Below are 13,545 nucleotides of genomic sequence, written 5' to 3' on the forward strand. Positions count from 1 at the left end.
CCAAATATTTATGGACCTAATATATATACTAGCCGTCCCCCGCGGCTCTGTCCATGTAGTAGTGAAAAAGGACAGTGAGGAGGGCCCTGCCAGGCTCCCCACTCCTAATGTCACGATTCTCAATCCCCTCAGCTCTCATCCTCTGTCTTGGATTAGTGTGAATATATTGCTCCTGCAAGCGAACTATGATTTTTAGCGCAATGAGAGAAGTCGTAAAATCAACCAAAATGTTCAAGCAAAGTATAGAAAAAAAAAGATCTAAATCCGCTAAGTAGCTCTCTCATGAAAAGCAGAAAGACATACAAATGGGTCTAAAAAACTAAGAAATTTTGCGTTTTTACCACAAAATTTTTAAAACCGTTTCTTAGTGAGCACCTATGGGCCAAGGGAAACCTACATTCCAAATTTCAAGTCCCAAGTCATTTTGGGATGAGTGAGTCAGTGGTATTTTGCTTTTATATATATACTATATATATATATAGAGAGAGAGAGAGAGAGAAAGTCTCTGACTCTGCTCAAGGTCCTGCAACAGATAGCACACTCAGCAGAAAAGATCATTGGGATCTCTCTGCCCTCTTTTAAAGACATCTTTGTTAAGTGTTACATCCACAAAGCCTACAGCATTATGGTTGACTGCTCCTACCTCTCCTTTTGGCAGAAGGTACTGTACCATCTGAGCATGTTCTGCCAGGTTCTGCAACAACTTCTATCCCATGGCTCTCCAGATTCTGAACTCTCTGCTGCCCTCCTGCCCTCAGATCTGCTCCTAGTAGATTATTTATATGCTGGACATTTGTTACTACTGGTTTTCTTTTTATCAGTTCTTTTTATTATTTACTTATTTTTTTAACTATTTCAATATATTACTGTACTGTATATGCATTTACCTACTATTTACAGTACTTATTTACCTTTTTATAGAATAGTAAAGTATAGTTTGCCACTTGTCTTACACTTGTCCCGTGTTTATGTATATGTTATATTGTAGTCCCGGGGAGTTTTATTTCATGCCACTGCATGCTGTAAATATATATATATATATATATATATATATATATATATATATATATATATATATATATATATATATATACATATCTCTATCTGTCTCAAGACATGTGGTTTTATTGTCATGCCATCTATACACAATGTATATATATATATATATATAAAGAGAGAGAGAGAGAGAGATAAGGGTGTCACATTATCAATGTTGTGGCTTCACTTCAGCTGCTACATTATATAAATGGTAAATAAAACATACATTTCTTATACTCTCATTTTCCATTGGGATAGAATAAATAATTGATTATCTGCAGCATTATATGTTTTACTATTATTTATTTTTGAACACAAAAATTATTTTCTATAGGATAAATTTGGGTGATACAGTCATTAGTGTTGCTGCCTCACAACTCCAATGTCCACCACTCAGCCATTGTCTCCCCATTCTCACCATGTCGGAATGGATTTTTCTTCCACCATAAGACTATAAGACATGTGTGTCATATTCATTGACATTTGTAAATTGTCCCCATATAAATGTGGGTACTATGTATCTGGTACCAGCCTTGGGCCCACTGCTGCAAAGCCTCCAGATACTGTGAATTGGATAGAAGGGTTTGGGAAAGTTGGGTTATATTTACAATAGTCATAGTAATATGTAATTAGTTATTAGCAGTATGTTAATTAGTTCAAAAGTTGATGGTCAGAGGGTATTTTTTTATATTTTCTATTTACAGTTAACTTTATTCTAAATTCATATTTAACTTTTTTTAATTATCCAGTGACTTTTTCAGTGCATAGAGTAAACTCATAATATTTTGTTAAATGAATATGTTACCTAAACTTTATTTTGTTTGTTGCAGTGTTGACTACAGTGAGCATGTCAGAAGAGCAACCAGGTAGGAAACTTTCAAATATTCTAGTCACCCATCAGACTTAAAAGGAATCTCCTCTCAGGTGTAGAGAAGCAGTACGCAGAAGGCCACACCAACTCAGCTAAACGACGGCCGCTGACGTGATGTCTTTAGGGGATTCTTGTCTGTAAATTGGACCCCATTATTAGAATGACTTTTTGTTTCTTAGTTTTAAACTCAAACTGTGAATTTTAGACTTATCAAAAGACTTGAAATTAACATTGCCATGAATTAATGTAGCATTAATAGTCCACGATGAGTTTACTCTCCAAGTTGAGTTTATTTGCATTGTGCTGTTTTTTATAAGCATTCTATCTTAAATTGAATTAAGAGTGACACTGTCAGGGGCCATAGCATAGACCCTTATAAGTTCATTAGAACTGTAATTCTCAATTTTAAACTTTTCATGTGTTTCAATTTTAAACTTTCGAGAGTCGAGTAACAGACTACGTTTCTGAGAATTCTGAGTATCTATAAATTTTGAAGCAGAGTTACAATCTAGATGTCGCACTGTCTTTGTTTCAATCTGGGAGTGTGTTATCAAGGGCAGGACTAAATCAAATGTAATTAAGTAGTGATCGGAAATAACTTCATTTAATGGAGCGATATTTAAATTTTGAATTTCAACTTTGTAAGTTATAATTAAATCTAATGTGTGGTTATGATTATGAGTTGGACCATTGACAAACTAATAAAATCCTACTGAATTTAACAAATAAGTAAAACATTTGCTAAAAGTGTCAGTTTCCACATTAATGTGTACATTACAATCCCCCAACAGTACTACGTGATCATAATTTATAGCCAAATCAGATAGAAGGTTGCTAAATTCAGTCATGAACAATGAATACGACCCTGGTGGTCTGTAGACTAGCACTATAATTGTGTTGGAATCTGTTTTAATATTTAAAATGAATGCCTCAAAGGATGTAAAGTTGCCTAAATTTTTAGAAGTGATTTGCATTTTGTTACAATGAATTATTCCAAGGCCTCCTCCTCGACCTGAATCTCTAGACTTATGAAGGAACGAGTAGCCATCTGGTGACGCCTCAGCTAGGGGGACAGTGTCACATTTACTAAGCCAGGTTTCAGTGAGAAGACACAGATCAGATTTTGTACTTAATATAATATCATTTACCAAAACAGCTTAAGTGCCAAGAGAGCGAATGTTCAATAAGCAGCATTTAAAACTGCATGGTTCTTTCTGAACTGCTGATATATTTTTTATATGATATGGGAATATGATTTTAAAAACACAAAAACAGTTCTATCATTCAAATTAATGGTTTTATTATGATTTGTGATGAAAATATGAGAATTTGCTGGTAGTGTTAGTTGTCATTAATATAAGATAGTTTAATCTCACATACTCTGTAATTAGTTTATAAAAGTTTCTGCTTTCAATAAAACTCTATATTATTGCTGAGTTATTTATCTTTTTTTACTGCAATCCGCTGAAAAGTGGTGAAGTACCCAAAGTGGCCCTCGTGGCGAAAAGTTTGGAGACCCCTGCTATAAAAGAAAGGTCAACAGTAAAATATCTGGTGCACTGAAAGGGGTATGGTCTGGAGGATCATTCCTGAGTCAAGTTTAATGCCCTACACACCCCTTTGCCTTTTGATTCAATTTCATAATTGTTTCCCTTGGAAACCATATGGATGCATCCTTAGGATTCATCTTTGACAGGAGGTTATGTCATGATAAGGACAGAAATGTGAGGTCTATTAGTCTTTTACTGTTATGGAAGCCATTTCTGTGTACCGCTGTCAGGGTCACATCCTGAGTTTCTAGGGGGAGTTTTCTCTGGGGTCCTGACTTCAAATTTATGAGCAGTATTGAATAAAAGGTCAGCCTTTGCCTGATTATTGACTGTGATTTTTGCCTTTCATCCGGGTTTCTGTTGCTTCGTTTTATGTTTATTTTCGTTTGTTTTGCCTTTTGTACGTATCTCCTGGCTGAACTCAATAAACTAGTTATCTATTTTCCTGGTCAGGATAACTGGTAAATACAGACACTCGCATCTGATAACGTCAGGTAAGAGAGGAAGGCCTTTGCTGTTTCATTCTTTATTTCTATTGTTTAGTGCTTTTTACGGGAGAATATTAACACCTCAGGCAACTTTCTTTATTTTCTCTGTCACTAAAATACTCCTTGATGTTGTGTCTATTAGAAAATGTTCTTGTTTTGTGTAGGTAAAGAAAGTAATAAATCAGAGAAAGCAGCAATGTTTTCATTCTAACATTATATTCTCTTTTCTCAGAACTACAAAAACCTGTGCTGACTCAGGTCCCCAAACTGGATGAGGTATACACTGAAGAGAAAGTCACCTTGACATGTGACATTGGAGAAGGCTGGCAATATCACTGGTTTAAAGACAATGTGAAGATTCGAGAGAATGTTTTTACTGACAGTTATTTCATCGGGAAACAGTACATTATTAGTGAAGGGACAGCTTCTTTGGTGGTGCAATACACGTGCCAGGGATATAGAGAAAAAGACAATTCCTTCTCCCAGAAAAGTGACGCTGTAATTATAAGAGTCATTGGTAAGTGAATCATATATTATAATCTTTAACCTCTTTATTTCTTTCTTTTGAAACTTGTAACACTTGCAATACACCAGATCACCAATGAAATAAAAAGGGAGAAGGGAAGACAGAGAGAGAGAAAGAGGGAGAGACATCATAATGTTTGCTTTAGGAGAACACTGGATTCATAAACCTCCACCCTTGTAGTCCACTGACTCTCGCATTCTTTCACTTATTTCAACCACCAAATGAGAAACTTATGTTCACTTTTGTGAACGCACAAGAAGCATCGGAACAATGAGATGATGAAGAAAAATGATTGTGTAGCCAATGTGAGAGTTTAAACTCTCAAAAGTTATTACTAAGTGGGCGTTGTGACTCGGTGTTTCTTTACTATCTAAATTATTTTTGATATTTTCAAGTGTTTATTTTGTGTTTCTGGCAGTGTATTAATTTTATTGTTATTATTTTAGTGATCATGGGGCCACTAATCAATAAATAAAGTATCTATCTATCTATCTATCTATCTATCTATCTATCTATCTATCTATCTAATCATGCACAGAGTGGGCCTCACACAATTTAGCAATTAGGCAGGTGTCACTTTAATTTTAATAAAGGAGCAGCTCTCTGCATTTGCTGATCAAAAGTGGGATTCTCTTAAAATTATAAAAGCAAATGTCATCATTTTAAAGAATGAACTTTAAGAAATCTTCTTTATTTTGTTGCCTTTCCTTCAACTGATTACAGAAGGATGGGATGCATGAGAATGCCCCTAATCCACACCATGCTCCAAGGTGCACCACTGATCACAATAAGCACTCAAGCTGGTGGTCTGGAACATGCACTTCGGGTAGAGCGATGATAGTTTTAGATACGGCCTCCAAGCCTCTTTCATCATGCCACATATTTCTGTGAATTTGTTTTAAGACATCTGTATGGCGCTGTGGCTTTACTTCAGTGGGTTTGTACACAGAACAAGAAAGCATACATGACTTTAGCCAGAAGATCACCAAGAATGCTTATTATTTCATTTTAAAAGCTGCTGTTGTGATGTCAAAGTATAATTACAAAATCAACCTATTTGTCAATGCCAACATATTTATGAAAATAATTAAACTACACATCATATATTTACTGTATACTAGCATATATCAATCTTCTATTATCTATCCATCCATTATCCATCCCGCTATATCCTAACTACAGGGTCACGGGGGTCTCCTGGAGCCAATCCCAGCCAACATAGGGCACAAGGCAGGAGACAAACCCCAGGCAGGGCACCAGCCCACCGCAGGGCACACACATCCACACACTAAACACACACCAGGGGCAATTTAGGATCGCCAATGCACCTAACCTGCATGTCTTTGGACTGTGGGAGGAAACCCACACAGACATGGGGAGAACATGCAAACTCCACGCAGGGAGGACCCGGGAAGCGAACCCGGGTCTCCTAACTGTGAGGCAGCAGCACTACCCACTGTGCCACCATGCTGCCCTCTTCTATTATCCTTATGTTATAAATAAATTGTATTATTTGGTTTATTGCAGCAAGCGCGTCTGGGTTATTTGTTGACTACTTCGGATAACAACAGAGAAAGTGAAAATTATTTAACGTAGACTTTCACTGATTTATGAACCTCATTCATAAATTGTATAGATCTCTTCATATTTCTGGCATCCCGGCTGAAATGTGGAACAGACATCGTCAGGTGGGCAGAAATAAAAATCCACACATACACTACATTTTTAAATTAATTACTGGCATTGCCAAAGGCAACACTGATAATTAACTTATTGATTAACATTGGTCACTCAGTTCTTCTTCTCACAACAAATAGCATTCCCACATCATTACTTAAAGAATACTTCACCTAAAATATTTTGTTTCTGCATGTTACTAGCCCCATTTACTTTGTAGTGGTGGCCAAGAAAAAAAAGTAATCTCGTGTTTTCATGCAGAATGGAGAGAAAAAAGTTTATGATAAAAAATGTGAAAAATGCTCATGGAAAAAAAAAAAGATTGTTTTTAAATCCGAGTTTCTCTAGTGGTTTTTGAACTTTTGACTTTTAGATTTGACTTTTGATGGGCTTACTCAAGTAGTGTCAGACTCTACATTTATCTAATTAGCAGCCAGTTAATGAAATGTGTTGTTTAATTCTATGGATTGTTAGCACACTCATTCTGCCACAACAGATATTTCCAGAACTGTTGATTTTCTTCTTTCCGATAATACCTTTAAAACGTTTGCAGATCCGTATTTCTCAGACCTTCACTTTTTTCTTTTCAAAAATTGCATTGAAACATATTGTCAGCTGGGCATCTTGCTTTGTATCTCAGTATTGTTTGGCTACAGGTTAAGGGAAAAAGAAACCAGAGTTCTGACTGTAAAACGGCAACCAACTTAAAATTAAGACTATTGAAGTCTGTAATTGTCTACTAGTTCAGAAAGCAAGTCGAATAAAAATCTGCAGCTACTGTACTGTGGCCCTTCAGGATTAACACCCCTGCTCTACACTGTTTTTCTATTCATAACTAACTCATTATTTTCACTTGTTACATTCCTCAAAACATAAAAACCAGCAATGGGTCACTTACTTGTGTGTTGCTATTAACAGGTGTCGGAATTCATCCTACAAAAAAAAGTGAAAAAATAAAAATAAAAAATGAATTAGCTAGTAATGCTATCAAATGAGATGGGGCAGAGGTTGCAAGCATCAGTGAATTATTCAACATTAGGTCAACAAAAGAAGAATCACGAGCGGATCTTTTGCAATTTCTTGTTATCATTTCCAATTTCTCGTTGGATTAGCGTCAGGCCACAGGTTTTAGGACTGCATTTTAATTCTGATCCCAGTCTGTTTCTTTGCAGATCTGCCCAAACCCACACTGGCATATTGGCCTGAATGGAGCCCTGTGTATATTGGCGAGAGTTTCACTCTGAGATGTCACAGCACCTGGAAATATTTGTGGTTCAAAGATGATAAGCGTCTCAGTGCCAGTGATGGTCAAGCGAACTATAACTACACAGCAACTGAAGACTCCAATGAAGCGGAATACAAGTGTCAAGGGTATAACGAAGAAAGAAACCTTTTGTCCCATTACAGTACCCCTTTCGTACTTAAAGTAAATGGTTAGTTTCAAAACCTCATAATCTAAAATGTATGTTGAAAACTTGATATTGTGTTAAAATGTATCTTAAAAGAATATATCACATCATTTTAAGCAAGAAAGATAAAAGGATTAATATTTCTTTTCCAAATATATAATAACTTACAAGTATAATATTTTTGTCATACATAACACTCAAAGGCGCAGATCTCAAAAATGAAGAGCGTGTGTTCTTAAACAGAGAAATTGATGTCAGGATACAGCGCTGTCCAAAGTGACATTGCAGGCCATGCATGCCGTCATGTTGTATGGTCAATACACCTTCTGATGTTAGTACTATTTATGAAAGTTCCTTAAAGAATCAAAACAAGCATAAACTGCAACATCCATCCTCAACTAATCTGAAAGTAAAAAAAAATTAAAACAATGTGCTTTATCTCACACATAAGGAAACGTTCTGATCTTACTTTTTTATTTACACATGATCATAAGCATAATATAATTTTTATTTTTGCAGAGTTACCAAAGCCTGTAATCTCCCATTACCCTACATGGACAGATTTATACTCTGGAGAGAACATGACTATCACGTGTGAGATTGAAGAAGGCTGGCAATATCAGTGGATTAAAAATGATAAGCCGATAAACACCCATGAAGGTGACCAAACTAAAACTGGAAGCCTCTACATTATCACTGACCCTACACAACCTAAAGAGCAGAAGTACCAGTGCCAGGGGTATAATGAGAAACGAAAGGTATTTACAAAGAAAAGTGAGCTTCTTACTTTGAAAATAAGCGGTAAGTTTCATTCATATTTTATACATACGAGGGGGGACCCAAAAATAACCGGAATTTTGTTGTTGTTAGGTTAGTACTTGTAGTACGTGGTTGGGCCGCTAGGGCGATCTAGTTACACTCCTCACAAGTCAATCTGCCAAGTGTCATCAGTCTGGAAGGTTGTGCTTGTGTTCAGTGAATTTTTTTGTAAAAGTAGTTTTGTGCAAGCGTCGTTTTTTTATGATGGCCGATTATCGTGAGCAACGCGCGGCGGTGAAATTTTGTTTTCTTCTTGAAAAAAGTGTTGCAGAAACTATTGTTATTGAAACGGTATGACAACCCTGAACCACACACCCTACTCACCGGATTTAGCTCCGTGTCATTTCTTTTTGTTCCCACGGATGAAAAAAGACTTGAAAGGAAGGCGTTTTGCTGACGTCGAAGAGGTAAAACAAGAAACGACCAGAGCATTAATGGGCATTACTTCAGACGAATTTAAAAAATGTTTTGAACAATGGAACAAACGGTTAGATAAGTGTATTTCCGCCAATGGAGAGTACTTTGAAGGAGACTAATTGCAGTTTGTACAGAAAATTAAATTAAACACGTTTTAAAAATATTTCCGGTTATTTTTGGGTCCCCCCTCATATGTTATGCATGTATACACAATATTCCTGTTTTCCAATTTCAGTTCTTTATTTCAAACATGGTCATTCTAAGGCAACAATGTTAGGGTTAATATGGACATCATGTAAACTACAGATGGAAAATACAAGCTAATATTTAACATGTGAAATCTATTTAGTCTTTCTCGTAGTGGATGCAAATTTCAGATGGGATGTGGTATTACAATATATTTTTGTCCAGGTTTTATCAGGCCTGCCTGCCTTAAGTTTCTCCTAAACGACATAAATGCATCAAGCAGGAGCCAAAATTCAAATTCAAATTGTATTTGTGAAATCCAGCTATACACAAAATGCAAATGTGTAGCAAAGTTACAGAAGCTCAAGAAAAATATAAAACAACAACACTCCTAACACACATAAGTCCTTCTGGCTTGGATAATAACAGAGAAGCTGCTGTCAATGACAGTCATGTAGGTGGCAGTAAGATGGTCAGACCGGCCCAGTTGTGGAACAGATTTACATCTAAAGGCATTAACATTTGAACAGATCAGGTACAGCGTGCTGTGTCTACAAACTGAACATTCTAATAGAAGTTTGGTCTTGCCTAAGTTCCCCTGGTTGAAGTCACCAGCAGTCTAGAGTCAGAATGATTCAGTCATTAGAGTGTTGGCAACAGAGTCAATCGTTTCTGCTCTACATTACTTGAAACTGTGCAGAATGCTTAACAAACATTTAAAATATTATTAGGCAGTAGAATGAACAGGCTGTCAACTTACATAGAATTCTATTAAACAATCAAAACTAAGCTGAACAGAGTTTATGATACATGATGAAACATCTAGGCAGAGGGAGATTATAATTAATATCTGTTTATCCTTATAGCACCAAAATATCTGATCACTTAAAAATGCAACTCTAGTTATATACATTGATCTTACACTAATTATTTTTTGTGTTGACATAAGGTAAAACTCGAAGCTTTGTAAGTAATTTTATTTTATTTTTATTTATTTATTTTACTTTCAGCTGGCATTGTGCAAGAAATGTTTCGAAATGTTACATTTTACAACTTTTTAAGTTGCACAAAAGCAACAATGATTTTTATTAGCCTTGTCACAATAGTCCCTTGAATATGAAATTATGCTAAAGTAAGGAAAACTACCACAAAATTTCGTTTAATTCTATAAAAGTAAAATTTATACAATTTTGAAAAAATCTGACACAGTACACAATAAAAAATGTGTGGAGATGTCACATTGTAATTTCACAAGTTATTTTAAGAAAAATTAAAATGTTTTTATTTTCTTCTTTATGAATATTTTTCAATGCAAAACTAATTTCCATTGTATTCTGCATTGCAATTATAGGGGTTTAAAAGTGAGTTGGACAGATTATAAATTGGAAATTCATGATGTGTTGTATAAGGAAGTGTAAGGCAAAGTGGGCATTGCCCATTCTGCTAGGTTTTAGTGGCACACCAGGCCTGTTAAGACAGAAGATTTAACAGGAATGCAGACACCCAGCTGCATCAAACCCCACTTAGATTCCTAACTAAGTGACTGAGCTGTGGTTTGAACCAATCTCAGTCTGTACTTCATCTGATAACAAAAGTGTAAATCAGAGTTGAACTGACATCTTTACAAAGGCCCCTTTTGACCAAAAGGTGACAAATGGACACTCGAAGCCAAACAAAGAGCTATAATTCAACAAATGACCAACCGTGATGAACAAAAATAACTCACCTATAAGCAGGCAGTAATTCTGTAACTGGAAGTGACTTTGATCCAAAGATTGCACATTCGTTCAAAACTAGCTGCACTCCTCACACATACAGCTCTCTGGGCACACTCTCCAAAATGAACTCTTGCATTCTCTCAAACTTGTTTCCACTCTGAAACTGAAAAGCTGACGAGCTGCTCCCTCTTTGGGAGCTGAAAGCCAACAATATCCTCTCTCTGTGGATTGTAAAACTGAGATTTGGTCTGCCAAGCCAAGCATTGAGCCAAGTCTGACAAGACCGAGAAGAAAGGAACTTCTGCATCTAACTCTTCTGGTAGGAAGAGCAATGCTTTTCCCTATGAAGTTGCAGAGGACACGGCAAAAAAGCTCAAAGAACCTAGCTGAGAAAACGCACAATACACCACAAAGGACCACATCACAAAGAGAAAGAATGCACTCCAACACAAGAAGAATCCTCCACTTGATCCTGGAGCAGAAACAACAAACAACTCTAAAACAACTTTAAAGACTTGGTATTATGAAACTATTAATCTGTACCAAGATAAATTAGAATTCTAAATAGCAAATAAACAGCCATCCTCTTCTATGCTCCACATTTGTCTGTCTAGTACATTTTGTGTCCTGTCTTATAAATCAATTTATGTATATATGCATATGCAGTTATCATTATTCTATAATTTGTGTTTGTCAATAAATTGTATTCATCTATTTCTTAAAACAAGTGTGCTTCTGTTACTGTACCTTGATATAAGTCTAATGACCAAAGACCACCTCATACAACAGAAAAAGTTAAGAAAAATAAATTTGGAGCTGTACTGAATTATTTACTTAATTAACGACATTGTTGAAGGCAAAATTTTAAATTAATTAACCAAGTTAAATCTCTTCCTTTTCCTACAGAAGTATATTTTAATTAGCAACTTATCAGTCAACACAATAATTAAAGGGTGAAGAATTTAACAAAACACATTATTCAGCCTCAGCCTGATTGTTTATTTTTTTATGCCCATAGATCTTCCCAAACCTACGCTGAAGCGGCAGCCTGAATACGGGACTCTGTACGAGGGTGACAGCGTTTCACTGAAGTGTGAGGTGAAGGGTGTAATCAAATATGTATGGCTGAAAGATGGTAAACTCCTTTCTTCCGAAGAGAGAGTAAATGCAAATGGAGACACCTATAACATTAAATCAGCTACACAATCGCACAATGGAATGTATGGGTGTCAGGGGTTCATCGAAGACAGGAATGTGTACACCCCAGTCAGCGAGCCTCTGACCCTAAGCTTGTCTGGTAAGTTCCAAAGATGTGTGCAAAAACAGAATTGGACATTGCAAACAGCTATATTTCGTTTTTTGACAATTTTAGCGTTAAATGTAAAAAATTCACAAACAATTTATTAATAAAAAGAGCCAAAGTCCCATCTCCTGTTAGTGACTGATTACCTCTTTTCTGTTGCTGTTTTGGAGTCTGCCTAAATGGTGATGTTCAATTCAGGTGTTTTAGTGTTTTATTTTAAAAAGTACTTGACTTTCACCATAGTATTCACAGAGCTGACCCAACAACACACACTGGCCCTTCCACAATGGAGTCATTGCTGATGAAAAGACCCTTCTACCCAATTATTCCGGTGCTCCTTTATCAGAGATGACTTTCCCATAGGCAGGCAAACAACTTGGCAATAGAGCAGTGGCACCGTGTCAATTGAGAAGCAGGGTAGATGAAGTTTAGTAACAAATTATAACTATCACATTACTTATGTTTTACTACTAATGACTAACAACAGAGATGCAGAATGCACAGTTGATCAGCAGCTCTAGTCAGGGTATGCTAAACTGTAGTAGTGAGTCTTTAGCCAGGATTTGAAATCTGAGACTGAAGGGGCATCTTTTATAGTAGCAGGCAGACCATTCCATAGCTTCAGGGCCCTGCAACTAAAGCCTCAACCTCCCTCTGTTACTTTATTAATGCTTGAAATCTTTATTAGGCTGGCATCTTGAGATCTTAATGCATGTTCTGCTTTGTAAGTAACAATAAGTTCATCAATGTAAGCAGGGCTTTGGACATTTAAGGCTTTATATGTAAGAAAGAGGATTTTCAAAATAGCTTTGAGCTTATTTGTAAGCCAGTGTAATGAGATGAGAACTGGAGTCATGTGTTCAAAACTTTCTGAATCTTGTAATCATTTTTGCAGCAGTTTTTTGAATTAATGAACTAAAGCTGCATAAAGAACAATTTGATCAGCCATTGAATAATGTATTGCAGTAGTCAGCTTACTAGTAATGCATGCATGAATTAATTTCCATCATCAGAAGAAGGTTAGTGCTGTTTCTCTACTGTCATTAGTGCAAAAGGCAGACTGGATTTTCATGAAAAAAATTGTATGTGTAAGGTGGGTCTTGGAGCTTGTGTGGTGAGAAATATCTACTTTTTCAAATAACCTAGAAAGAAAAGGTACATATGAAATAGGTCTGTAATCGATTAACATTATGTGGGTCTAGCTGACAATTTTCTGACAACTGACAATCTGGTGCATTAGGAACTGTGCCAGTCAGTAAATGTTATGAATGGGTGCTGGCAGAATGTCCAATGAGCTTTTCCCTAGTTTTGTTGGGACTAAAGAACAGGTAGCAGGTTTAATTAAATAGATTAAAGTTATGACTTCCTAGTCTGTGGTCAAGGTACAATTACATTATTATTAAATGACAATACAACATTTATGAGTTTTACCAGTCTGAAATGCATTAGAGCAACTTTTCAGTAAATTTACAAATGTCACTGATGATCTACTTTTTATTTACTAAGTGAGTTCATTTTTGCAGCCACTCAGTAATCCAAACAT

General features: G+C 36.0%; 1 protein-coding gene across 1 annotated transcript in view; it reads left to right on the forward strand.

The window, feature by feature from the left end:
- The first annotated feature begins 1,885 nt into the window (after positions 1–1,885).
- Positions 1,886–13,545, forward strand: part of LOC114667092 (Fc receptor-like protein 5) — a 56,945-nt gene continuing 45,285 nt past the window's right edge. The window contains exons 1-5 of the mRNA XM_028822226.2: positions 1,886–1,904; positions 4,180–4,464; positions 7,323–7,583; positions 8,079–8,360; positions 11,718–11,996. Of these exons, the coding sequence (XP_028678059.2) occupies positions 1,886–1,904; positions 4,180–4,464; positions 7,323–7,583; positions 8,079–8,360; positions 11,718–11,996 (1,126 nt within the window). The remainder of the gene's footprint in view (positions 1,905–4,179; positions 4,465–7,322; positions 7,584–8,078; positions 8,361–11,717; positions 11,997–13,545) is intronic.

This window comes from Erpetoichthys calabaricus, chromosome 16 (assembly GCF_900747795.2).
Source record: "Erpetoichthys calabaricus chromosome 16, fErpCal1.3, whole genome shotgun sequence".
In the NCBI taxonomy this organism is placed as follows: Eukaryota; Metazoa; Chordata; class Cladistia; order Polypteriformes; family Polypteridae; genus Erpetoichthys; species Erpetoichthys calabaricus.